Here is a 24,438-nt window from a genome sequence, read left to right as displayed (position 1 = left end):
CTTCTTTTTCTTTCATTTGTTATATTATATATATAGTATACATAGACTATTAATTAATTAGTTGTTTTCGCCCAATTATATATCTATATATTGTGAATGATATTTGATAAAACGAGAACAAAACATACCAATGTTTGGTCGAAATGACCAATAAATGACAATAACATCATTAACGTTAAGTCTGGATCTTCGTTGAATTGACTATAAGCTAAAGAGGTTGCAGTGTTTTCTAGTATACTTATTACTATATATATACATATTAGTCCATAACAAATCTTTTTTTAAACTGCAGGAGAATGTGATTAAAAAAAGTTGCCGATATAGTAGGTAGGTATGATTGACGTGCAAACTGATGATAGTTTGAGAACGTAAATATTTTTTTTTTTTATAATCATAATGCCAAATACAAACATATACATACTTCCTAATTAAACATTACCTAAAGCGGCATAAAACTTTCTACTGAATACGAAATGACGACCCCCCAAAATCTCGTTTATTAATCAGATTTATGTTACTTAATTAATAAAAAAATTAGGCATTTGATGCCGATTAGTTTTATTGTATTTGAGATTGAGAATGCCGATTTATTTACACTGGTTTCAAAAGATTTTCTCGAGAAAAAAAAAAAAAAAAAGATTTTCTCGAGCAGTAAAATCTGTAATCAATTCGTTTTTTTTTCTTCCTTCCTTCAAACTCGTTAATTTTTCTGGTCAACTTTTTTTTTATTTATCAAACTCAAATTGGTGAGCATAAAATATAGGAACGCACGTGGATAAGTGGAAGAAAAAACACAATGTAATGTTTCCCTTCACCGGCCAAGAGCAGGTCAACATCTGTACCTTCTAAAACACTTAAATTTCTTTTGTTGTTGAATAATAAATCTCAAGTCATTAAACAATTAATTGTTTTTTTTTTCTTGAAAAAAATATCTCAAACCACAATGAAATAGAAAGATCTGAGGATTGTTAATATATAATTATTAACCCTTTGATTATTTTTCACCAGCTACAAAAACTTTTCTAAGAGATATATATAAAGGAAACCACTCTTTTGCAATCCAAGACACAGAGAGGTTAAGTGGGTTTTAGATCAAGAAAAAAAAAAAAAAAAAAAGATAGATCACATTGGAAAGGGTATATTGGTAATTTTGGTGTAAAGTTAAAAGCTTGAATTTTTATGGAACAGAGGATTCAGAAATAAGAAGCTGTTATTGTGGCGCTTAAGCTTCGGGATTTGGGTCCAGTCGTGTCTCCTCCTTCAGTAAAGAATTTGACCAACAAAGCCCACAGAAGACGAAGAAGAAACAAAGAGAGAAGAGAGAAGAGCTTCGAGCTTGTTCCGTACGGTTTGTGACCACTCTGACTTTTAGTGCTCTCTCTCTCGATTTGGTTTTTCGGATCCGGGTTTCGTTTTCCGAATTCGGGCATTTTTTTTTTTTTTTTTGCTTATTGTTTGTCTTTGGTGGTCTCTTTAGATTGAAGTCTTTATCCAGGATCTTTGATTTGTGTTGCTTTCATTTTCATCTTTGATGAAGATTGAAGATTGAAATGGTGTTGCTTGGTGTGATTGTGTTGATAAAAGTTTTTTAAACTTTTGTTTCCATTAACACGACTCTCATATTGGGTTTGAAGAAAGGAGTTTCATTTTGAATTCGAGATTTCAAAGTTTTTAGGTTGAAATGTTGGAAACTTGTAATGAACAATTTTGATCAATTCCTAAAAAGTAGGATTCTTTCTAGCTTTTGTTGGTTTGGTAAATTTGGCAATACTATGGCTTTTATTCGGGAGACGTGAGTGGAATCTCTTCTTTTTTTAAAAAAAAAAATGAGAATTCAACTGAAAAAGTTTGAGAATTTGATTGAAAAGTTAAGATTTTTTTAATGAAGACTTTATGATTGTAGATTCGTCTTCTTCCCTAAAAAGGCTTTCCTTTTGAGAGTAAAAAAAGGGGGGTTTTGTTCTTTGCTCCTCACCCATTCTCTTCTCTGCTTATCTGTGAAATTTAATGAGTTCTTGTTTTTTTCAAGTGGGGACCAAGAATCAGATGCGTGTCTTAATTTTCTTGTTTGATAGAGATTTGAGCAAAGTCTTTGCTTTTGCGACCACTTACATTTTTTCATGTTTTCCTCATTAGTTTGGGATTTGTTTATATCCGTCAAAAGTTTTTTTAACTTCCTTTAGTGAATTCTGATTCTGATTCCAGATTCATAACATCGTGACTTGGAACCTGATTCTTGCATCTGCTTCGGAGCGTAGCTGAGCACATTATATATCCCCCAGTTTGCCAGTTTACTGGAGTTATCCTCATGTTTTGTTGAAAGAGTATTCTCCCTGAAGCCAGTCACGCCTTTTTGCTCTACGGTTTTGTCTGAGCAATTTTGCGTTTAGCTTCTTTGGAGAGATTTACATGTCTGGCCTTGATGTGGGAGGGCCAGTTGCTTTTGCAGAAAGAACAAAATCTGTTGATGCACTTACTAAGAAAGAGATCCTATCGGCGCTGAACAATGGAGAAATTCCCGAAACTTCTGAGGATGCTAGGTTCAGAGTTAGGACGCTGTTGCTCCCTGATGCCGAATCCTACTGTGGTTCTTTGCTTGGAAATGTTCCCGAGGGATCAGGGAAGTACGTGTGGTCAGATGGGTGCGTTTACGATGGAGAATGGAGGCGTGGGATGAGACATGGAATTGGAAAAATGATATGGGCTTCCGGGGCATGGTATGAAGGTGAATTTTCAGGCGGTTATATGCACGGTTCAGGGACTTATGTGGATGCTAACAAGTTAACATATAAAGGAAGATGGCGGCTTAATCTGAAACATGGGCTTGGATATCAGGTTTACCCCAATGGTGATGTCTTTGAAGGTTCTTGGATTCAAGGGTTGGGAGAAGGTCCAGGCAAGTATACTTGGGCTAATAAAAATGTATACCTGGGGGATATGAAAGGCGGGAAAATGTCAGGAAAGGGTACGCTGACTTGGGTCACCGGAGACTCCTATGAAGGAAGTTGGTTGAATGGAATGATGCATGGTGTTGGTGTATATACATGGAGAGATGGTGGTTGCTATGTTGGAACATGGACCCGCGGTTTGAAAGATGGTAAAGGCTCGTTTTATTCAGCGGGAACAAGAGTTCCTGCAGTGCAAGAGTTTTATTTAAATGCTCTTAGGAAAAGAGGCGTTTTACCTGATTTGAGAAGACAGAACCAAGTTGCTTCTTCGGTTAATATGGAAAACCTTAGAGTTGGCGTGAACCATAATAAGCTCTCAAAAGGGAGTTTAATAAACTTAGAACAGTCTCGCAACGGAAGGGTTTCTTTAGAAAGACGGTGGAGTCTTGAAGTATCTATTGAGAAAGTGATAGGACATGATTACTCGGATTTATCTACAGCAGTTCTAGATAGCGGAAGTAGCGTGCAGTATAATGCAAACATACCGATCTTGGAGCGGGAATATATGCAAGGTGTTCTGATCAGTGAGCTTGTGGTAAACAACGGGTTTTCACGCACATCCAGAAGAGCAAAAAGGAAACACAAAAGACTTGTTAAAGAAGCTAAGAAGCCTGGAGAAGTTGTTATTAAAGGTCACCGGAGTTATGATCTGATGCTCAATTTGCAGCTTGGAATCAGGTATATGCTTGTCCATAATCTTGTCTTGTGTCCTGTGAGAGTATTTTAGCTCTAAATTCAGCGCCAAGTATTGTGTCACTGAACTAGTTCAAACGTTAGATATACCGTGGGGAAGATTACGCCCATACAAAGGCGAGAAGTACGGACCGCAGACTTTGGACCACGGGCTAGTTTTTGGATGAATTTTCCTCGAGCTGGCTCCACGATGACTCCTCCGCACCACTCGGAGGATTTTAAATGGAAGGACTATTGCCCAATGGTATTCAGGTTAATATTTTATGGAACTAAATTTTCTTTACCAAAAAATTTTGCGCATTCATTTTTTTCTTAGTAGTATGCTTGTGTCCTTGGTGTTTACATTCATTCTAAACCTTGTAGGAACCTGAGGGAGATGTTCAAGATCGATGCAGCTGATTATATGATGTCCATTTGCGGAAATGATACCTTAAGGGAACTTTCTTCTCCAGGGAAGAGCGGCAGCGTTTTCTTCCTGTCTCAGGATGATCGGTTCATGATTAAAACACTCAGGAAATCGGAAGTCAAGGTTAGTAACCACTTATACGTATCCACCATCTCTGTTTTCACATTTCTCCGTTTCTTTTATATAGACTTTGTGTTCTGCTTGTGATGTGATCTATTGAACATCGACATTAATAAAATTTTATGTGTAGGTTCTCCTGAGGATGCTTCCAGATTACCATCATCATGTGAAAACGTATGAGAACACCCTCATTACTAAATTCTTTGGCCTTCACAGAATCAAACCATCAAGTGGTCAAAAGGTCCTGAAGCAATGAATCATATATTTTGATTTTGATTATTACTACCATTAGCTTTGAGATTACCAACATTGCTGCCTCTTGATATGATCTATGAGTAGTAACCTAGCATTAGAGCAACATTTTTAAGTCCAAATCCAACTTTAAGACTAACTAACTTTGAAAATCTCTCTTGCATTGCAGTTCCGCTTTGTGGTGATGGGTAACATGTTCTTTACAGATCTAAGAATTCATAGGAGATTTGACCTTAAAGGTTCGTCCCTGGGACGCTCTGCAAACAAAGTCGAGATAGACGAGAACACAATACTTAAAGATTTGGATCTGAGCTACAACTACTTCTTGGAGCCTTCTTGGCGGGAAGGTTTACTAAGGTATATTACTCTCTCCAGGACCGGTTGTAAGATATATACTTTTGTCACTCCATATTCCGCATTTTAAAATTTGTTTCCACGTGGTGTAACCAGGCAACTAGAGATCGATAGCAAGTTCTTGGAAGCACAGAACATAATGGATTACAGTCTTTTGCTAGGTGTGCATCATCGAGCTCCACAGCACTTAAGATCACAATTGGTTCGTTCTCAAAGTATAACAACTGACGCGTTGGAAAGTGTTGCTGAAGACGGTGAGAAAATATTTTTTCATCGCCTCTAAAATGATTCATACTCTGTTCTTTTTTTTTATAATGATGATGATGAAAGCAGATACAATCGAGGATGACATGTTGTCTTACCACGAAGGATTGGTTCTTGTTCCTCGGGGAAGCGACGATACTGTAACTGGCCCTCATATCAGAGGCAGCAGATTACGGGCATCCGCTGTTGGTGATGAAGAAGTCGATCTCCTTCTTCCTGGAACAGCCAGGTAACTAACTCTCAAATTCACTCGACAACTGAGAAACTAAGACTTAACTTAGCATAGGGGGATCAATGGTGCTCAATTTCATATAGAAACTTGCACCAAAACACCTGAATTTATGTTAAGAATACAAATTAAAAGCAGGAACCTTTATAATTTCGAAGCTTATACACTTGTATAGTAGATCAGATGAATTGAATTCATCTGGAAACAGAAGCTGACATGTAATGTAGAGTTGTAGGCAGTTATTTACTCCTGGTCTCGGTTATGGTTATGGACTTTGGTCCAGTTCCTGAATCAGTTATTGAGAACATCTCTCTATGTATAAATGCAGGCTGCAGATACAGCAAGGAGTGAACATGCCGGCAAGAGCAGAGCTGATACCGGGAAGAGAAGAGAAAGAAAAGCAGATTTTACATGACTGCTGCGACGTCGTGCTATACCTTGGCATCATAGACATCTTACAAGAGTACAACATGACTAAGAAGATCGAACACGCGTACAAGTCTCTTCACTTTGATTCTCTTTCGATCTCAGCTGTTGATCCTACATTCTACTCCCAACGTTTTCTTGAGTTCATCAAGAAAGTGTTTCCACAGAACAACAACACATAGTGAGAGAATTGAGTACAGTTATGTTTTGTTTTGTAGAGAGAAAAACAAAAAGAATTCTACATTGTAAGTATTGTTGTAAACAGAGCTTCAATAAATAAAATAAAAACTAATTTTCCCTTTTTATTTTCTAAGTCGCCGAAACCGCAAAACGTTACCCTAACGTGTTATCTTTTTTTTTTAATGTGCTATCTTCTTCCTTTGAAGAGTAAGTAACAAATCAATGTCGTCCCTAGAAAAGAAGAAGAAGCTGTCCCCAATTACGTCACTTCCCGATGATTTGCTATTGAGCATCGTCGCACGTGTCTCAAGGTTGTACTATACAACTCTCTCACTCGTCTCCAAGAGCTTCCGATCTCTCCTAGCTTCACCGGATCTTTACAAGACCAGGTCCCTCTTGGGGAACACCGAGAGTTGTCTCTATGTGTGCTTTCAATGCAATCCTGGTTACCGCTGGTTCACCCTCTGCAGGAAGCCTGATCAAACCCTAACCAATGACACAAGTGGGTATGTATTGGCAACAGTCCCGAGTCCCAGATTCCATAAAGCGTGCTTTTCAAGTCTAGTGGCGGTTGGTTCTGATATCTACAACATCCACGCGCCCTCTTCGTCTAACGTCTCTGTTCTGGATTGCCGGTCTCACACTTGGCGCGAGGCTCCAGCTCCAACACTGCCGGTGAAGGAGTTGTCAATATCAGCTAGCGTCATTGGTCGTAAGATATATGTAGTAGGATGTTACAACAATAGAATCAGTCCAAAACCGCTTAAGGTGTTGGACACGAAAACACAAGTTTGGGAGACTATCCCTTGCAAGGGCAAAAGAGATTACAAGTTTAAAAACTCCAAAAGCACTTGTATTGACGGAAAGTTCCACGTGGTGACTGAGAGAAAGGAGGTGGTTGCTTACAATCCCAAGGAAAGTAGATGGGATCTGGTTGAACAATGGTTCGATGAATATAATTATATGCGTTCAGTTTCTTACTGCGATATAAAGAATGTTTTGTACTCTGTTTATAACAGAATGGTCATATGGTATGATACTGAGCCTGAGGTAAGCAGGTGGAGATATTTGGAGGTAGGAGAACTACCTACGTTTCCTCCTGGTGTTTCTGTTAGATTGGCTGATTATGGTGGGAAGTTAGCGGTTTTGTGGGACGATGATTTGTTTTATGGTCAGTCTAGTTTCGTCCATAAGAAGAAGATTTTGTGCGCGGTGGTTGCGCTTGAAAGACGCAAGAGTGGTGAAATATTTGGGAAAGTTGAGTGGTTGGGTCATGTACTTACAATCCCTAGAGAATATGATTTCGTGAAGGCTCTTGCCGCTACGGTTTGATGAATGCTTCACTAGGCTTGAGAATGTTGTTTAGTTAACTTGTCTCTGGTTTTACTTCTAATTATATAACTTTCTAGTTGTTGAGCTATGTTTTTGATATGCACATGTTTGGTGTTCAATATAGAGGTCGAGGTCACATTCGTGTAAAAAGAAACACTTTGGAGAGATCAGTTTTAGTTTTAATTGTTGATTTTGAAACACAATGAGGTTTATGTTTAAACGTCTTTGTTCATGTCCTTGATTGCTTTAATTGCATGAGATATTTGGTTTTATTATTAAAAAGCAAGAAAACAGAAAGAAAGAAAAAAAGGTGAGCAAGCTTAAAGTTTTGTGTAAAAGGAGGTTTTGGGTCTGCAGAATAGATAGAGTTTTGGTGAGAGAGATTGAGATTGAGAGATTGTAAGCTTAAAGTTTTTGAGTTATTTTTCTTTGAGCTAAATAAGAGAGTTATTCTTAAAAACATTCTTGTGTTCTTGATCTTTCTTTGCTAAAAACAAAACTTTGGAGAGATCATTTTTAGTTTTAATGGTTGATTTTGAAACAGAATGAGGTTTATGTTTTAATGCCTTCGTTCATGTCCTTGATTGCTTCCGTACATCAATGCTTGATTGCATGATGAGATATTTGGTTTTATTATTAAAAAGCAAGAAAAAAAGGTGAGCAAGCAACAAACACGTGGATACAAGAAAGGGATTTGGAAGAAACGTTGAAACAGTAACTCATACGTGTCGTGAACCGAAATGTCGGAGAAAGAAAGACGAAGAAGCAAAGAATTTAACGTTTTATTTTGTATTTTTGTTCCATTTTTTCATAGACGTTTTCCATTTATATTTTTTTTTCTGCTCTGTAAAGAATTAAAGTTTCTTCTTTATGAATTCATAATTTTGTATGAACCATAGCTTTCTCTGCACATGAAAAGTTTTCTCCTTTCGATTCATTCTTTACAAACAAAAAAAAATCACCTTTTTTGTTTGTTTGTTAGGTTTAATTTGATTTGATCTCTTTTAGGTTTGTTGTTTGGGGGGTTCTCTACTGTAGTATTAGATCGAGGGTTTTAGAGTGAAAAAGAATGGGATCTTCTTCAGGGCAAAGTGGTGGATATGATCTATCCTTCAAGATCTTGTTGATTGGAGATTCTGGTGTTGGTAAAAGTAGCTTGCTTCTCAGCTTCATTTCCAGCTCTGTCGAAGATCTTGCTCCCACCATTGGTTATTTTCTCTCCCGGAACAAAATTTAACTGAGTTTGTCTCTCAACATTTGTTTTTGCATTGGAAGACTGGCGCTTATAGTTTGCGTCTTTGTGAGCTTGACCATTGTGACATTGTCTGGTCAAAATTTCAAATGAAAGTCAACTGAAGTTGAGACTTGGAGTCTTCTTTCTTGGTTATTTTCTAGTTGTTTCCTTGGATAATGAACTGAGAAAAGATGATTTATTGTTGTGACCTTGTCTGATAAATTACAAATTGAAACTTGAAGCTAAGTCTTTTCTATATCTGCCTGGTCTGATCAGTATATAACATTGTAGGTGTTGATTTTAAGATCAAACAGATGAAAGTAAGAGGTAAAAGGCTGAAACTTACAATCTGGGACACTGGTAAGTTGAATCCTACCAGAAATAGCAATAAGAGCAGTTCGAGTTTTTGGGAAAGTGTAGTTTAGTGACCACAAAACTCATTTGGTTTTGTATTTGTGTAGCTGGACAAGAAAAGTTCAGGACATTGACAAGTTCTTATTTCAGAGGCTCCCAAGGAATCATTCTCGGTAATATGATATGTTCATAAAACTGCCGGCAGCTGTTTTTGTAAAAAATTCCCCAAGACTTGTAGTAATACTTTTTCTTGGTTTTCTTGGTGATGTGGCAGTTTATGATGTGACGAAAAGAGAGACATTTTTGAACTTAGCAGATGTTTGGGCTAAAGAGATTGAGCTATACTCAACTAACCATGACTGCATTAAGATGCTCGTTGGCAACAAAGTTGATAGAGTGAGTAGTATTAGTAGTAGTAACATGTACTTGTTAATCAAATCAACTTGAGCTTGGTTTTACTGACAATTGTCGTTGCAGGATTCTGAGAGGAAGGTTAGCCGGGAAGAAGGAATGACTCTAGCGAAAGAACTCAAGTGTTTGTTTCATGAATGTAGCGCAAGAACCAGAGAAAACGTGAACCAATGCTTCGAAGAGCTTGCTTTGAAGGTAATATTAGAAAGAACCTTGATGATCCCTTTTCACATTTTCGAAATCCGGTTAAAACTGAGGAAAGTAAATAATAGGAGAGTTGCAAAATGAAACAGATAATGGAGGTACCTAGTCTTTTGGAAGAAGGATCAAGCTCTGTGAAGAGAAAACCGGATTACCGAGCTCATCAAGGCCGCTGTTGCAGCTCGTGAGTCATATAATCAGATGGTTTTAAGTAGCCTCTTTTGTGTGTAAATTTCTCAAGAAGCTTGGCTTTTTTTTTTCTTTTTGTAAATTATCAATTCCTTAGATTTTTCTCCTTCTTGCCTCAGCTGAGATTGCGTTAATAAGTTTATTAACCTCATTATAAAAACTTAATGATGACTTCCGCAAGGGAGATTGGCGGACAAGTAATCGTCATGATGACTGATGAGGATATGTCATAGGTTTTAGTATACAGAAGTCTTGGATCGGATTGGGGGTCTGAAGCATACAGTGAAATAGAGAAGGAGAAGAGCTTTTAGAAAGAACAGAGTGTTTGTTTGCTTCCATTTTATTTGAAGGTGAGGAGAAGGGTTGTGTAATGTCCGGTTTTAACAACAAAGGCATATCTGGAGGGGGTAAATGAAGTATTATGGTTAAAGCCAAGTGGTTCAGTTTCGTTGATTAACCAAAACCAGATTGTTATACTTCTTTTGAAGTAATTATTTGCACCATATGGAAAACCATGTTTGGTGGGGTGTAAAAAAAAAACAAGGGCATTTCCATGAACATTTGTTACTTAGGCGTGAAGTTAGTAACAAGATGAAAATCACTATATTTTCATGGATGATTTCGTCTCTTTAGTGGTCGGAGGAGTAGTCGTTGTCATACTCGGTTGGTTAAGACAGGCTCGAATCCCAGAGCAGACCTCTTGGTGTAGAAGAGGAGATGAACCCTTAGCCAACCACTGGGGTAAGGGGGCTTCCACTTATTAATTTATCTATAAATTATTATTTTAGTTTATAATTTAAATTAATAATTCTTAATTTACAGATATATATATATATATATTGTAATTGTTTAAAATTTAAAAAATTATGAATCTACACAATTCTTAATTTACGTCATCAAGCTTTGTTTTGTTTTTTTCTTTCTTCCTTTTCTCTAATTACTTTCTTGTTTTTGTTTTAAAAATCACCTCTCTAAACTAACATCTTCAAAAGACTTCCTATTTTTTTTTTCATTTGGTAATAATTAACTAACTTTAGTCTGTTTCATCACATCAATTTCTTTAAATAAATAATGTAATTGTTTTCCCTTAAATCCTATTTCGGAATTATTTATTATCAAGATTCAACTGTAAATATAGTTAATACATAAGGTTAATTAAAAAAAAAAAAGTAAAATCCGATTGCATGTCAACCAATATAGAAACAAAACAAAAAATGCGAAGTCAAATTATAATATAATACAAAATAGTATATTTGTTTACTAACTAAAATTTTTAAAACAATAAGAATATATATAGATAAACCACAACATGTATAGTCAATAGAAATAATACACTAAATAATTATAGTACATTCAACAAATTCAAACCATAATCAATATATATATATATGTAATATAATCAATATTTTTTTTTAATAAAAAATATGTAATGTAATCAATAAATTATATATATATTTTTTTTTGAAAAAATATAGACCGGCGGACAGCGGGTGAATATATAGTATATTAACAAATAGGCAGTCACAGACTCTTGTCTCGAGTTCTACTTTTGGTCTACAGTTTAATTTGATCAGAAAACACCCTCAAATGAATTGAAAAAAAAAATAAATCTCCAATTTCGAGCTTTTGGAACCGAAGCCTAGCTTACACACAACATCTGGCATTAATTCAAAGTTTACACGCCCCTTAAACATTGTCTAACATTTCCAGTACAGTGTTTGGCCATGGAGATAGCAAAATAGACATAAGATCACACAGGCCATCAATTAAGTCTCTCCTCCTACTAGGCTACTAATACGAACACGATCTCTTGAATGATGCAAAGAAGATTAAAGACGTTAAGAGATTAGAAACAGGTCCATGGATGGATCTTCTAAACATAACTGCAGCAAGCTGGTTTCTCAGTTGTAGAAGACGATGAGGCTTTGTTAGCGTCTTGTTTAGTGATCTTGATCCCTTGGGGCTGCAAATCGACAAAGATAGCCTCAGCAATATATAGAGTTTCATAACCCCGAGTATCAAGTAAGTAGTGTAGATTCACACGTGCTTCTTTACCTCGGCTTTTGTATCGCTTTCTGTGAGTCTCTGCTTTATGTCTTTCGCAATAGAAAGGAAAACCTGCTCGACATTGTGGTTTGTTTTTGCACTCTGCAACAGTTTCCAATCACATCGGTTTAAGAAAATGAAATATCAGAACATACATTTGAATGAGAAAACAAACATGTTATAAATTTTTCCAGCTCACCGTCTCAAAGAATTTGATTCCATACTCATCAGCCAGAGCTTGTCCCTTTGATGTTGGGACAGCCTGTAGAAGAAGGTGCAGCATCAGTATACTATGACGAAATGTAGCCAAAACATGGTCAAGATTGTGAACAGAGAGAGAGTACACAGCAAAATTACCCTTTTGCTTTCGTCCATGTCGGCTTTGTTACCAACCAATATTTTGTTGACACTATCGGACGCATGCTGCTCAATGTTCTTCATCCAGTTCCTAATGTCTGAAGAAACAATTATTGTTAGTTCCCAAAAGTGAGTTTTTTAAGTTATTGTAAAATATAGTTATTAATACAAAGAAAAGCCAGAGACTTACTGTTGAAGGATGACTCATCTGTTACATCATAGACGAGTAATATACCCATAGCTCCTCTGTAATATGCTGCAAGAGAAAAATGGATGAAAGAGTTTCAAAGATATGGCATCTGAACGTTACTAACAAGAAAGAAAGTAAATAAATAGACTTGGGAGTAATCATCTACACAAAACATAAAGAGTGGTTTTCACTTAAAAAAGAGCCGAGAGAAGAAGTTTGACCTGTGGTTATAGTTCTAAAACGTTCTTGTCCAGCAGTGTCCCATATCTGCAATTTGATACGCTTGCCATCAAGTTCGACTGTCCTTATCTTGAAGTCGATTCTGGAGAAGATAACAAAGAAAAAAAAAGGAGCTTTTAGACAGAGGTTTTCAACTATCTTCAAGATATAAAAACACAAGAAAAATCCAGCCAAAAGAAAGAAAGAGATACCCAATGGTAGTAATGAAACTGGTGGTAAAAGTATCATCAGAGAAACGCAGTAACAAGCAACTTTTCCCCACACCTACACAACACATAAGCACGAAATGAAAAGAACTGAAATTGTTAGCACTATAAAATTTAACATAGCAACTGATGACTTCTGCTGCAACGTTATCTGAACTACTTGTATACTCAAGTTACAAAAACAAAGTTTCCTTAGTTGTTCACAATCTTAAGTATATAAGACTTTGATACTAAAAATTTCCAATTGAGCTAAATCTTCCAAAACTGACCTACATCGATATTTTAAAGTTCTACAGAGACTGTACTGTATATAGCTTTCTTCATCTATACTCTGTCAATTAAATAATCCGCAAAACAAAAGATTAAAAATGATTCAAAATCAAAAACCCTAATTCAGAAATCGGCAAAAACAGGCAGGAAAGAGGATTCTCATATGAAAAGCTAGTTTGTTCAATTACTGATAAAGAGAGAAAATGTATTATAGTTACCGCTATCGCCGATGAGGAGGAGCTTTATGAGGTAATCATAGTCCGAACGAGCTCTTGCCGGTGCAACTGCCATCAGAGAAGATAATAGTAATCACTTCTTTCTCAACAGAAACTAAAAGTAACCACCGAGCTCTGTTTTTTCCTCCCCCTGGAAAATCTCTTCTCGCCGGAGAAAGAAATTTTCCTGGAGAAGACACACCCACAGCCAAAGAGAAAAGCAAAAAAATAAAGGCGTTTCTTTCACTGGCTCTGCTGCGCTGCTCTATGAACAAGTTCGAAGCTGCTCATTGGTCGATCATATTTTATTACTTATTTGCTCTTTTCGTCTTTGTTTCTCAATTATTCACACTTAAATCCACACAACTTATTAAATCGCTCAATTTCCTTCTTGCTGTCTTGATATAATTGTTTTAGACGTTTTAAATTAATCACAGTTTCTTACAAAAATCATTTCTTCTTCCACGATATGTTAAAAGCATCTTTTACCGGTGAGTAATACAAAATCAATGAAATAAATAAACGTTGTGGTATGTTTTATTGACATGTAGAAAGTTATGGGGTTAAGTATAAGGAATTAGAAGATGCAGGGTAGCAAAACTTAAGGAGGTTATGCTTGAAGTGCTAAAGACCATTGTCTTGCTCTGTATGTATACGATTATACGTTGGAGCAATCTGATCATAATTCCATGATTAAAACAGACACGAACCTTCTTCATTCATTGGTATCATCAGATTGAAACCTTTGTATGTAAATAAAACTACCAAAAAGTATAGGATTAAGACGAGTTAAACCCAATAAAAAAAAATGTCACTTCCCTAATACTTCACTGACTCGCCAAAAAAGGCAGATAGATTTTGCAGATTTGCAGTATCACTGAGATATTGTTGAGTTGTTTATAGCTTCTTCGAGGATCCTCCTTGCATCAGTGTTTATATCAGCTAATTCACCTGCTGTCTGCATATTCATAACCTAGTTATTATACAGCTAAATCATACATACCTTCAAAAGCCAAAGATGAAAGTGTTTTCAAATGTTTACCTTCCCATATGAGTTTTCTGTCCTTGGTGAAGCCCCAGAACCCAGCAAAAATCTAACCACATCAACATGTTCGCCTCTTGCTGCATGATGCAGAGGCTGTCACCAAAGAAACAGATTGTCAGGAATCACAATATCGAAAGAGAAAGACAGAATACGACACTTGGAGATGGAGACTACTTACAGTGTCACCTTCTATATCAGCTGTTTCGATCATTCTCTTCACACATTCGGGACCATTAGCTCGGCTAAAAAGAAGCTGTACTATTTGTAAGTATCCTGTGGAGCTCAAGTCAAACAGAAAGAACGATAAGCCATAGAATGTAACCATTCCGTGAGACAGAAATACCAAAACGAATGGTAGGGCCACGACCAACTTTACCTCCAGCACAAGCATCATGTAGAGGAATTGCCTCATCTTCATCTTTGACCTCCATATTCGCTCCTCTTTCTAGGAGTAGCTGCGGTAAGATAATATCAGTAGACAATTAATGGGTTTTTACAAACATATATTAGCTATCAAAGTCAGTGAGAAATGACAAAGCAAAGAACAGCAAAAGTTAAAACAACCTGAACACAAGGTAGGTGACCATATAAACACGCCAAGTGAAGTGCCGAGTCATTATCCTCAAGAGGCTCATCGACTCTCCCATTCAAATTGTCTATATCAAATTCAGAAAAAGGAACATCATTGACTCTAAACAATATCATCAAAGGAAGTAAAAAGTGCACACATGAATCTGATAAAATTACTTCTGCCAGAAATTCATCAATTAATAAGAAGTCAGGTCCCATCGCACCCTCAAGCAACAAACAAAACAAAGATAGACAGGAACACACATAGGCATGAATTACAGTTTTCTCCTATCCTTCCTAACTGAAACTAACTAAATTGAGCAAACAACAAACCAGTGAATCTAAAGATGGGGGTCAAATGGAAGATAAAGCCTTTAAGGTAGGTGTCTTAAGAGGAGGAGAAGAACGATGAGACAAAGATAAAAAGACTAGAGGTATCTTCTGCAACGATAGTGAGAAAACTATACTTTTTCAGAAGGCTTTGGTTTTAAAGATGGCAAATATTTTAGTGGTTCCACTAAAAGTTTGAGGCTTTACGTCATCTGACCAGCTAATTAAGCAATTACGCAACTCTGAGGATGAAATTGAAATTGCAGTTCAACTAATCGTAGGGTTTCTCCGCGAACTCTGAGGAAGGAATCTGTTAAAAGCAGAAAGAGAGAGAAGAGGTAAGGAAGTACCGATGGCAGTGCGCAAGGCGGAAACGTCACCGGATTGAGCAGCGGCGGCCAAGTCACGGAGGTGAGAGGGAAGCTCGGGATCGTTGTCGTAGTCAACACCGTTTTCCTCAAAGAGAGCGTTATCTCCGTCAACAACTTCTTCTTCCATCAAACCATTGCCTTCTCTTGGAACAGCCATTGTAGTAGTTCAGTCAACCTCTCCCTTTCTCTCTCTCTCTTATATTTTCTCCACCGCCGTAGAATAAACTTCTTTTTAACAACTAATCGCCGCCGTTCAATAAGCTGCACACTCAAATAAAAAAAAATACTTAGATTCAGCACTAGATTATTTGTTCACTTCCTCCTTTTTAACCAATCAAAATCTTCTAAACACTATCTCATTTTAAAAATAGATTAAAATTAAAAAAAAAAAACAAAACCAATTAAAATTCTGTGTACTTTTAATTAAGTAAAATTAAATATTGGCTTGGTTTAGATTTTACAATTTGAACAAAATTGTGTATCGATTTGAGTTTACAAATAAATTGTTTAGGATTTAAATTTTACAATTAAAACAAAATTATATGTCGGTTTGAGTTTACAAATAATTTTTTTTTAGGGTTTAGATTTTATAATTAAAACAAAATTATATGTCGGTTTGGGTTTACAAATGAGGTGATTAGGGTTTAGATTTTACAATTAAAACAAAATTATATGTCGGTTTGAATTTACAAATGAGGTGATTAGGGTTTAGATTTTATAATTAGAACGAAATTATATGTCGGTTTGGGTTTACAAATGAGATGGTTAGGGTTTAGATTTTATAATTACAACGAAATTATATGTCGGTTTGGGTTTACAAATGAGATGGTTAGGGTTTAGATTTTACAATTAGAATAAAATTATATGTCGGTTTGGGTTTATAAAAAAATGGTTTAAATTTTTAATTTTATAATAATATATACATATTTTATTTCCTTATTTTACAAGGAGGTGAATGGAGAGGTTCACCCCTGGGGTGAACCCAAATATTGTTCCTCAATTAAATCTTAGGTTTTCTCTTGTTTTTTTTACAAAATTAGTATATACAATAACTGTAATTTAACTATAATGGTTTTTAAAATTATTATTTATAATTGCATGTTAAAAAATCACTTTTACTTTAAAATATCGTATTTTTAGTTACGTTTTTTTTTTAAAATTTATATATTTTTAGTTAAATTGATGTTCTTCTGTCAGGTTAGGTCAATAAGATAACTGCTGATGAACGGATAGAAATTAGTTTTTGGTATTTGATGAAAATATTAGTATATTATTTTTTAGATTTTATTTTATTAATTTTAACCCATTAAATTGTACAGCAAAATAGAATGTAAAATTTCATAATTCTTTTAAAAACAACAATTACAAGAATAAATATAAAAAAGTGTTATTAACTTGAGTTGGGTAATAATAACAAATGTTAAGGATGTTAATGGATCTTCGATCCCACGTAATTTTCGGTTGTAATTTCTTTTCTTTTTCTTCTAATAAAACATAGGGGACATTGTCTCCTATTTCATACCAAAAAAAATAATAACAAATGTTATTTGACAAGATACACAGTTTGTGATATACGAAATTGTACATATAACATCCAATCCTTAAGACAAAAAAAATTCTATCAAATGTGTAATACTTTTTACAAAGACGATCAAAGATGGTTTAATGATAAGGTTCTATATTAATTGTTGTTTACTTTTAATTTGTAATATATTAGTTGTTTGATTTTATAAATATTTTTTACTCGATCCGATTGCAGAAACCAACAACTTTGCGTTTTAGAAATCTTCGATAGTAGGGTATTTTTTTTTCTTTATGAAATTTGTATTGTTTTAGATGTTTTAATTATTTACAAGATCATTTAATTTTTGGCAGAAAAAATTTCTGATGCCAAAAAATCAATTTCATAAGAATAAATTTTTGAATGAGAATACTAGTACAATTTTACTTAAGTTTTGTATTATAAAATTTTAATGCATGTAGTCATAAAGGACAGTTAAAAACAAAAAGTTAGAAAAATGAACTGACAGGAATGAATTTTTGGTTACTGTATTTGATGAAAACATTAGTATATTAGTTTTTAGATTTTATTTTATTAATTTTAACCCATTTAATTGTACAGCAAAACAAAATGTAAAATTTTTATATTTCATAAAAAAAATTACAACAATTACATATTGTGGCAAAATTGCCTCTTTCTAGCTATCACATGGCAAACAAGATATGCATGAATATTCGTAGCAATATTCGTAGCTTCATAGACGACAGTAGAATCTTCCAACTGAGATCGTGAAATCACCTCACAACCACTTCTATACATGTGCTTCTCAAATCTGATTCATCAAAGAATGCATGGTACGTTCTCGAGGAAACAAAAACAACTGGTAATAATATGTATCTAACATTTTTGTGCCAATATTTTTGAACAAAAATTCGTGGAAAATATATTAATAATCAAACCGTAATTTTTTTTAAAACATGATCAAATATAATAATAACTATTTATTTAATATAAATATGAAATATGAAATATAACTATTTATTTACTATATTAATTGAGAAGTACAAATATAAAACTAACCTTAAAATGTGTAAAAAATTAAATTTAATTGCTATTAGAAAAACTTAATTAAGATTAAATAATTAATTAAAAAAATATTTCTAATTAAAAAAACGAAAATTAAGGACACATTAAATAAAATAAATTGTAGAAAAGTTAAAAAAATTATTAGAATCAAAACTAATTTGTAATTAAAAAACTAACAGATAAGATTTCTTTTTTACACGGTAGTTATATATTTTTACTTACTTCACAACTATAGCAAAGATATCGTTTAACTGATAAAAGTTTAAATAATTTTATTCATTACATGCAAATGTTTTATTGACAGGTTTTCAATAAAAAATTTAAAATACAAAAATTATAATATAAGTAACAAATTTTTAATCACAAACCATTATAAATAATAATATAATAACAAAATAAATTATTACAAATTCTCATAAAAAAAAATTTAACCCGCGGTTTTCCGTGAGATAGTACTTAATTATCAAGTAATATCGTAACATCATATAACTATAATCATATATAACTCATAACCGTTTTAACCAAAATTGTTTAAGCGTTTATTAATCAGCTAAAGTCATGGGCGGACCTAGTTACAAGTTAGGGAGGTCACATGATCTGGGTAAATTTTTTAATTTCCGTAATTGTTATTAAGAAAAAAACATATTTCTCCATCAATTTTTTTTAGATTACATTTGACCTGGTTAATTTAAAAATGGGTCAGTGGTTCATAAACCATAACCATAATAACCATCCCGTGGTTAAGCCGGTCTAAAATCGAAGGATAATAATTAGAGTTTGACTTTTCAGAGGAAGAAAAGAAGTAAATATAGTTTAGGTTAAATCTTTTAGTTGTTATCTAAATCACATGATGAAGAAATTTTCCTAAAGGCAACCGACCTATAAAATCTTTGAATTTTCAGTTTTTATTTTTATTTTCTTTGGGGGCGGTGGATATAAGCAAACTTTTGTAAGATAAAATAACGAACCATCTTCATATTAATGAAATTTACCAATTCATCATCAAAAGAAAAAGAAAAAAAGGGCAACCATAAACCTTAAGAGGCGATCCATAACCATGAACGACGGAGAAGTGCCAATGATGTTGATGATGCTTCCTAATGATTTGGTATTAAACTGCTTAGCCCGGGTTTCGAGATTGTACTATCCCAGTATCTCCTTAGTTTCCCATAGATTCCGCTCTATCCTTGCTTCAACTGAGCTTTACCAAATCCGAAGCCTCTTAGGCCAAACTGAGAGTTGTCTCTATGTGTGCTTAACAATCCCTAGCTACAAGAGCCCACAACAATGGTTCACTCTCTGCCAGATACCAAATAGTTCTAAGAAAATTTTGATCCCAGTTACATCCCCCAATTCTCCTTGTACGTACCAGTCAGATTTTGCAAGGGTTGGCTCTAATATTTACGCTATTGGCGGATTCATAAAAGATGATAATGCATCATCTGCTAGCATCATGGTCATGGACTGTCGTTCTCACACATGGCATGAGGCCCCAAGCATGCGTGTCGCACGAGAGTCCCCTTCTGCTTGCGTCCTTGATGGAAAAATATATGTGATAGGAGGCTCCAATGTTCTCGATACAACTCACTGGGTGGAGGTATTCGTCACAGTGCATAAAACTTGGGAGTTTGGTTCGTCTTCAAGTCCTGGCGAGAAAATATGTAGCGGTTTTAGGTATCAAAGCGTAGGGTGTGATGGAAATGTCTATGTGAAGTGTTTTGAGCGACCTGTGACTTACAAGCTGAATAAAGGTAGATGGAGAGCGGCAGACTTAGGTATGAACAGGGGATGGTGGTGCTCATCATCTAATATCTCATCATCATCTTATTGTGTGATAGAGAACGTGTTATACTGTTATTGTCACGGGATGATCAATTCGTACAACCCGGAAAAAAAAGGTTGGACATATGTAAAGGGATTGAACGGTTTGGCAAAAATGTTATCGCCGGACTATCGTTGTGTTGATGCCAAAGTGGCGGATTATGGTGGAAAGTTGGCGGTTTTGTGGGAAGAAAATGTGCCCGTTAATGAGTACCACCTTCACGGGAAAGTAGTTTATTGTGGGATAATTGCGCTTGAAAAACACCAAGGGAATATTTGCGGAACACTTGAGTGGTATGACGTTGTGTATGCAACCACCGAGCCAGATGTGTATGATGTAGCACATTTTCTTGCTGTTACACTTTGATAAAAATGTCATAATTAATCATGTGAACATTGAACCATTCAGCGTTGCTGTTACACTTCGATGAATATGTCATAATTAATCATGTAGCACATGTTCTGAGTTTGTGTTCCCTATTGACGTGTTTACCGTTGAGCCAGATGTGTTTTTATTTTGATCAGTTAAATGCGCAAAGTTTACTATTGTTCTTTTCTATCTTCACTTCATCTTAGTTAGTATAATTCTTCTAAAGATAACATTCTTTACTAAGTTCATTAGAAATTCCTTTACGAGAACTTTTGTTGGAAACTAGTTTATTCCACATTATGAAATGAATCCTGCATACACTAGTAACACAAAGGGAGGAAAAAAAGTGACAAGACAACTAAAATTGGACTTGAGATGGCTAGTAGTAGTATTAACACAAGCTACAAACATCCAGTATATATAATTCAAATTTTACAAAATTTAAAGTGCCCTTCCACGGGAAAAAAAAAAGGACAGAAGATCACAAACACATTCTTAGTACTAGTAAACAGCTCACTTCTCTCTACTTCTCTGAGCAATCAGAATTTAACCCATGATTTCTCAAAACAAAAACAAAACGCAGTTTGAAAAAGGAAAATTAATAGTAAACGATTTGATTAAATAAGAACAAACAAACAAAAAAGTGAAAGAATAATACCCTTTTTGATCAATCTAGGAAGTGATCATATGATCTTCTTCTCCTGCTCTGTCTCGATCCGCCGCTGCTTCTGCTAATCTCTTCCATGTATATTGCCGTTGTTCTTCCACTTGTTTAGATTTCGCTTGCTTCTCTTCATACTGCCTCTGGCATTCTTCAAAGAGTTCAGGATCCATCTCCATGAACATTTTCTTGATGTTTGTGGTTAGACCATGAACTGCTTGGTTCCAGTGAGACTGGATGTTCTTCTCCAGTGCAGGGTATATGATTGGAAGGATCACGCTTCGGTTCTGCGCGATTAGACCCACAATGTGCTCGTTGTTCCACAAGAACAGTGCCCGTTCTGCAACCTGTGTCAGATTTTTGAGATATGTATGTAAACAATTAGGCAAAGCCCACAAAAGAATTCTCGAATTTTTTGAGAGATTGCAAAAAGACATAATACGAAACTTGAGTAACTGCTACTTGCTAGAAATCAGTGAGAATTAATCAGACTTGTGATTACAACCAAGGATATCAAACATGCTTCAGTCTAATCACACAAATGGATACCACATAGAATATTATGCTCATGTCTCCTTTTTCCTGCTATACTCCAAGTAAAAACATTGTGCAGCGGAAATTAATGACTCATGAATAAAGCAAAAGCAACAGTGTCGAACATTAAGTTTGAAATACTGTATCATGGAAAATGCAGATGATTGAAGAACCCAAGGATTTAATCAGAGTAGTACCTATCAACAGCATGAGATAACCCATCAACATAATGAGAGCAGTGCCAACAACATCACTATAATAATGTTGTGAAATGAAATTGAACAGTATGGCAAAAATGAAGAAAGAGGCAAAGCAAGGAGAAAAATAAAAAAACATGCACCATAAACTTAATAAAGCACTAAAGTTTATTTGAGTAAAAGACTAAAAGTATTGGCAACGAATTTCATGACTCGTGAATTAAGCAAAAGCAACAGTGCCAACACATTCAGAGAGTTATTAAGCTCGATGAAGTTGGAAACGACTAATGATCTAAGATCCATGGATTTAATCAAAGCAATAGCTATCAACAGCATGAGAAAACCCCATCAACTGAATGATGCCAACAACATAATTCTAAAAAATTTCTGAAATGAAATTCAGCAGTATGGCAGAAATGGAGAAAGAAGCAAGCAAAAAGTTAAAAAAAAAACAATTTGCACCATACACTTGACGAAGCACTAAAGTTGCATTCTTTTTCAGGTGGATGAATCAGACCAGACTTGATAGGTGATAGGAATACAGGACACTAGCACGTAACACGGAATATACAATGTATCAATATGCTTAATATATCGTGACTTTTTGCGCAGAGAACGGTAAATAACAAAATCTCTTTATTTAAGGTGATATGCATAGACGAGAGCCCTCCATGACGAGATCAAAATGAAAAACCAACTCACACTAACCTGAAAGTGAGAGCTCGTGAGGCAGCGACCAATCTGTTGGAATAACGGAACCATGCAACGCTGGAACTCGACAGGTTGTATTGCCTCAAGAACTTCTTCAAGTTCTCCAAGGAAGAGATTCTCCTTCGCGCAGTTTGTCACGGGCCAATACTTTAATAAACCCCTGATTACTGTATCCGCAAGCTTATAATCTTTCTCCACAAACTGAACGATGCAATAAGATAACTGCTGATGATACACAACAATTGGTTTTGGCTTATGCAAAGGTATCAAGACCCTGATTAAGAATAACTTGTGCTCCTCCTTCATAGGCAACGCAAACCCGTTAATGATACTACCTAGAATCTCCAAGAGTTCCCCAATCCCACTGTGTCTCTCTGTCTCATAAACAAACCTATAGAATATGTTATTGATTGCTTTCCTAATAAAGGGCCTGTGAACCATAAACTTGCCATAAATCCTATGAAGAATCGTTTTCAAATACTCCCTCTCTCTCGGGTCCTCAGAATCAAACAAGTCAAGCAACTTCAACACAAAAGAATGGTCGATATACCGTTTAGCCACCTTTGTATCTGTGTCAGTCGAAACGACATATCTCAGTAGCAACTCGTAGACTAGCTGCAAATGAGGCCAAGAAGGTTCCAAATAAGGTTCCTCTTCCTCAGGATCTGCAGGCTCTTGGCCCGTATTCTCATGTGAAGCTGGAGGGAGACACCGGAATATATTAAGAGAAATCATCTTAATCATTTCTTCCTGACACGACTCAGAGATCTTACTAGACCCAGACTGTATAAAATCAACCAGCTCCAACAACGTTTGCCTCTTAATCTCCTTCTCTCTGGCGTTGTTCTTAACAGTGTCAGTGAAATCGAACAGGAAACAGCAATTCTGAAGTTTCCTCAAGAACAAGGTTTGCCTCTCTGAAACAGGCACATCTCTGAACAAAGGGAGTGGCTCCACAGAGCTCAAAGGCGGAGTAGCCGTCACAGGAGACGGAGACGAATTAACCAATGCACCACGAGACGCGTGACTAACAACGACATTGGAGCCAGGACCTGACCTACCAGGTCCAGGAGGACCAATCCCATAACTAGAAGGTTCATTAGCTTCGGATTTAGAGGGCTTTCGATGCCCACCTTTCATGATTTTCCTTAACATGGCTTACGCTTACGCAACTAAGAGATAAGGGAGGGACTCAGAAAGAAGCACACTTTTACTTTTGCTCCCCCAAACCAAACTAGAGAAACCCTAAGTTCCCAAGCCGAGGAGAGATTTCACCTAAGCTAATAAGGAGCTCAGAATTGAATCAGCATGCAACGGAGAACGAATTAAAACACTGAGTATTCAGATTCGAATTCTTCAGATATGAGATGTGGCTTCCACTCTAAGCCTCTATTGGATCAAAGGCTCCTCATTTTCGTAATCCGGCGGATAAAGATGTGGCCAAAGAAGGCGAGAAATGGTACCGGAATGATGTTATCGGAGATCTGAGGTGGTGAAAATCAGAACATTAGACTGACAGGAGAAATCTTTCTCGGAGTATAATAAGATTGTTGATCGGACGGCTAAAATTTCCCGGCGATCAAATCAGGAAGAGGGCGAGAGAGAGAGAAGAGAGAGATAGCCGAAAGGGAACAAAGGGACTAAATTAAAATAGATACAAATATAAATTTACACTTCAAGTGCCTATCAATTTCTATTTATTTAATTTTTACCCACTTTTTTTTTGTTTATTATAACTCTCTCTCTTATTTTCAAAAAAGGCATCTCTAATTTCGCATTATATATAAAAAAATATATATATATATATATAATTTTCGCTTCACATTATATTTTTTACATTAAAATTTAGGTTAAAACTTCGGATTTAGAGACCACGAAAAGAAAAAAAAAGTAGAAGAGTACAAATGTAAACTTTTGATGTAGGATATGAATTTAGTGACCAACAATTTAATGATTTTAAAATTTTATATTATTTAGAAGAAAAAAATCTTAAAATATGAACAATGAAGTCTTTGATTTCATATCTAACTTTGTCTATTTTGCTGGTTGTTCGTCTGGTTATTGGCGTTCGGTATCTATCTGACTCACTTATCTGTTGTCATCTCAGTTGGTTTCCTCCAACAA

The 24,438-nt window shown here is 35.4% G+C and overlaps 5 protein-coding genes and 2 pseudogenes across 10 annotated transcripts; 4 read left to right on the top strand and 3 right to left on the bottom strand.

Annotated features, from left to right (window-relative positions):
• The first annotated feature begins 838 nt into the window (after window positions 1-838).
• Window positions 839-5,997, top strand: LOC104757658 (phosphatidylinositol 4-phosphate 5-kinase 9). 2 transcript variants are annotated; one of them, XM_010480445.3, is made up of 9 exons: window positions 839-1,348; window positions 2,206-3,626; window positions 3,726-3,893; window positions 4,005-4,170; window positions 4,298-4,408; window positions 4,589-4,776; window positions 4,870-5,027; window positions 5,107-5,266; window positions 5,595-5,997. In XM_010480445.3, the coding sequence occupies exons 2-9, from the start codon at window positions 2,410-2,412 to the stop codon at window positions 5,872-5,874; spliced, it is 2,448 nt and encodes an 815-aa protein (XP_010478747.1). In that variant the 5' UTR covers window positions 839-1,348; window positions 2,206-2,409; the 3' UTR covers window positions 5,875-5,997. The 2 variants fall into 2 exon arrangements, with proteins under 2 accessions (XP_010478747.1, XP_019100896.1); XM_019245351.2 differs by having other exon boundaries at window positions 888-1,343.
• Window positions 5,998-6,023: 26 nt separating this feature from the next.
• LOC104704059 (F-box/kelch-repeat protein At5g51250 pseudogene) lies at window positions 6,024-7,358 on the top strand (annotated as a pseudogene). Its single transcript, XR_015578330.1, has one exon. The product of XR_015578330.1 is annotated as an F-box/kelch-repeat protein At5g51250 pseudogene (transcript).
• Window positions 7,359-7,949: 591 nt separating this feature from the next.
• On the top strand, window positions 7,950-10,056 carry LOC104757566 (ras-related protein RABC2b-like). Of its 3 annotated transcripts, none has more exons than XM_087481941.1 (7): window positions 7,950-8,412; window positions 8,730-8,798; window positions 8,900-8,965; window positions 9,067-9,188; window positions 9,270-9,398; window positions 9,497-9,588; window positions 9,775-10,056. In XM_087481941.1, the coding sequence occupies exons 1-7, from the start codon at window positions 8,274-8,276 to the stop codon at window positions 9,824-9,826; spliced, it is 669 nt and encodes a 222-aa protein (XP_087338067.1). In that variant the 5' UTR covers window positions 7,950-8,273; the 3' UTR covers window positions 9,827-10,056. The 3 variants fall into 3 exon arrangements, with proteins under 3 accessions (XP_087338067.1, XP_087338116.1, XP_010478647.1); XM_087481990.1 differs by having other exon boundaries at window positions 9,713-9,790; XM_010480345.3 differs by lacking the exon at window positions 9,775-10,056 and having other exon boundaries at window positions 9,497-9,711.
• A 1,177-nt stretch (window positions 10,057-11,233) lies between these two features.
• LOC104757414 (ras-related protein RABE1e) lies at window positions 11,234-13,494 on the bottom strand. Of its 2 annotated transcripts, none has more exons than XM_087481749.1 (8): window positions 13,121-13,494; window positions 12,618-12,690; window positions 12,408-12,508; window positions 12,187-12,252; window positions 11,997-12,094; window positions 11,839-11,901; window positions 11,649-11,741; window positions 11,234-11,556 (listed from the first exon to the last, which is right to left on the bottom strand). In XM_087481749.1, the coding sequence occupies exons 1-8, from the start codon at window positions 13,191-13,193 to the stop codon at window positions 11,467-11,469; spliced, it is 657 nt and encodes a 218-aa protein (XP_087337875.1). In that variant the 5' UTR covers window positions 13,194-13,494; the 3' UTR covers window positions 11,234-11,466. The 2 variants fall into 2 exon arrangements, with proteins under 2 accessions (XP_087337875.1, XP_019100944.2); XM_019245399.2 differs by having other exon boundaries at window positions 11,234-11,549; window positions 13,121-13,444.
• Window positions 13,495-13,807: 313 nt separating this feature from the next.
• LOC104757321 (uncharacterized) lies at window positions 13,808-15,753 on the bottom strand. The gene is made up of 6 exons (XM_010480082.3): window positions 15,413-15,753; window positions 14,727-14,818; window positions 14,539-14,617; window positions 14,341-14,435; window positions 14,160-14,255; window positions 13,808-14,075 (listed from the first exon to the last, which is right to left on the bottom strand). Exons 1-6 carry the CDS (start codon window positions 15,588-15,590, stop codon window positions 13,992-13,994), a joined length of 624 nt encoding a protein of 207 aa, XP_010478384.1. The 5' UTR covers window positions 15,591-15,753; the 3' UTR covers window positions 13,808-13,991.
• Window positions 15,754-19,045: 3,292 nt separating this feature from the next.
• LOC104704049 (F-box/kelch-repeat protein At4g23580 pseudogene) lies at window positions 19,046-20,208 on the top strand (annotated as a pseudogene).
• A 367-nt stretch (window positions 20,209-20,575) lies between these two features.
• On the bottom strand, window positions 20,576-23,984 carry LOC104757222 (serine/threonine protein phosphatase 2A 57 kDa regulatory subunit B' beta isoform). Its single transcript, XM_010479984.2, has 2 exons — window positions 22,312-23,984; window positions 20,576-21,219 (listed from the first exon to the last, which is right to left on the bottom strand). Exons 1-2 carry the CDS (start codon window positions 23,467-23,469, stop codon window positions 20,884-20,886), a joined length of 1,494 nt encoding a protein of 497 aa, XP_010478286.1. The 5' UTR covers window positions 23,470-23,984; the 3' UTR covers window positions 20,576-20,883.
• Between the last annotated feature and the right edge of the window lie 454 nt (window positions 23,985-24,438).

The sequence above is a fragment of the Camelina sativa genome, chromosome 1 (genome assembly GCF_030686135.1).
Source record: "Camelina sativa cultivar CO46 ecotype springtype chromosome 1, ASM3068613v1".
NCBI lineage: Eukaryota > Viridiplantae > Streptophyta > Magnoliopsida > Brassicales > Brassicaceae > Camelina > Camelina sativa.
The sequence above is the reverse complement of the archived record's forward strand: the minus strand, read 5'-3'. Positions and strand labels throughout refer to the sequence as shown.

Bases quoted from the DNA above. Each gene is read 5' to 3' on its own strand.
- LOC104757566 (XM_087481941.1), top strand. From the start codon at position 8,274: ATGGGATCTTCTTCAGGGCAAAGTGGTGGATATGATCTATCCTTCAAG. The intron at 8,966-9,066 runs GTAATATGATAT...GTGATGTGGCAG, and splicing joins CTCCCAAGGAATCATTCTCG to TTTATGATGTGACGAAAAGA. The intron at 9,589-9,774 runs GTGAGTCATATA...GACTTCCGCAAG, and splicing joins CAAGGCCGCTGTTGCAGCTC to GGAGATTGGCGGACAAGTAA.
- LOC104757321 (XM_010480082.3), bottom strand. From the start codon at position 15,590: ATGGCTGTTCCAAGAGAAGGCAATGGTTTGATGGAAGAAGAAGTTGTT. The intron at 14,618-14,726 runs GTTGTTTTAACT...ATCTTACCGCAG, and splicing joins GTCACCTACCTTGTGTTCAG to CTACTCCTAGAAAGAGGAGC. The intron at 14,076-14,159 runs GTAAACATTTGA...ATGAATATGCAG, and splicing joins CAGAAAACTCATATGGGAAG to ACAGCAGGTGAATTAGCTGA.
- LOC104757658 (XM_010480445.3), top strand. From the start codon at position 2,410: ATGTCTGGCCTTGATGTGGGAGGGCCAGTTGCTTTTGCAGAAAGAACA. The intron at 4,171-4,297 runs GTTAGTAACCAC...TTTTATGTGTAG, and splicing joins TCAGGAAATCGGAAGTCAAG to GTTCTCCTGAGGATGCTTCC. The intron at 4,409-4,588 runs GTCCTGAAGCAA...CTTGCATTGCAG, and splicing joins AACCATCAAGTGGTCAAAAG to TTCCGCTTTGTGGTGATGGG.
- LOC104757222 (XM_010479984.2), bottom strand. From the start codon at position 23,469: ATGTTAAGGAAAATCATGAAAGGTGGGCATCGAAAGCCCTCTAAATCC. The intron at 21,220-22,311 runs GTTAGTGTGAGT...AATCTGACACAG, and splicing joins TCACGAGCTCTCACTTTCAG to GTTGCAGAACGGGCACTGTT.
- LOC104757414 (XM_019245399.2), bottom strand. From the start codon at position 13,193: ATGGCAGTTGCACCGGCAAGAGCTCGTTCGGACTATGATTACCTCATA. The intron at 12,509-12,617 runs GTATCTCTTTCT...TATCTTCTCCAG, and splicing joins AGTTTCATTACTACCATTGG to AATCGACTTCAAGATAAGGA. The intron at 11,902-11,996 runs GTAATTTTGCTG...CTTCTTCTACAG, and splicing joins ACATGGACGAAAGCAAAAGG to GCTGTCCCAACATCAAAGGG.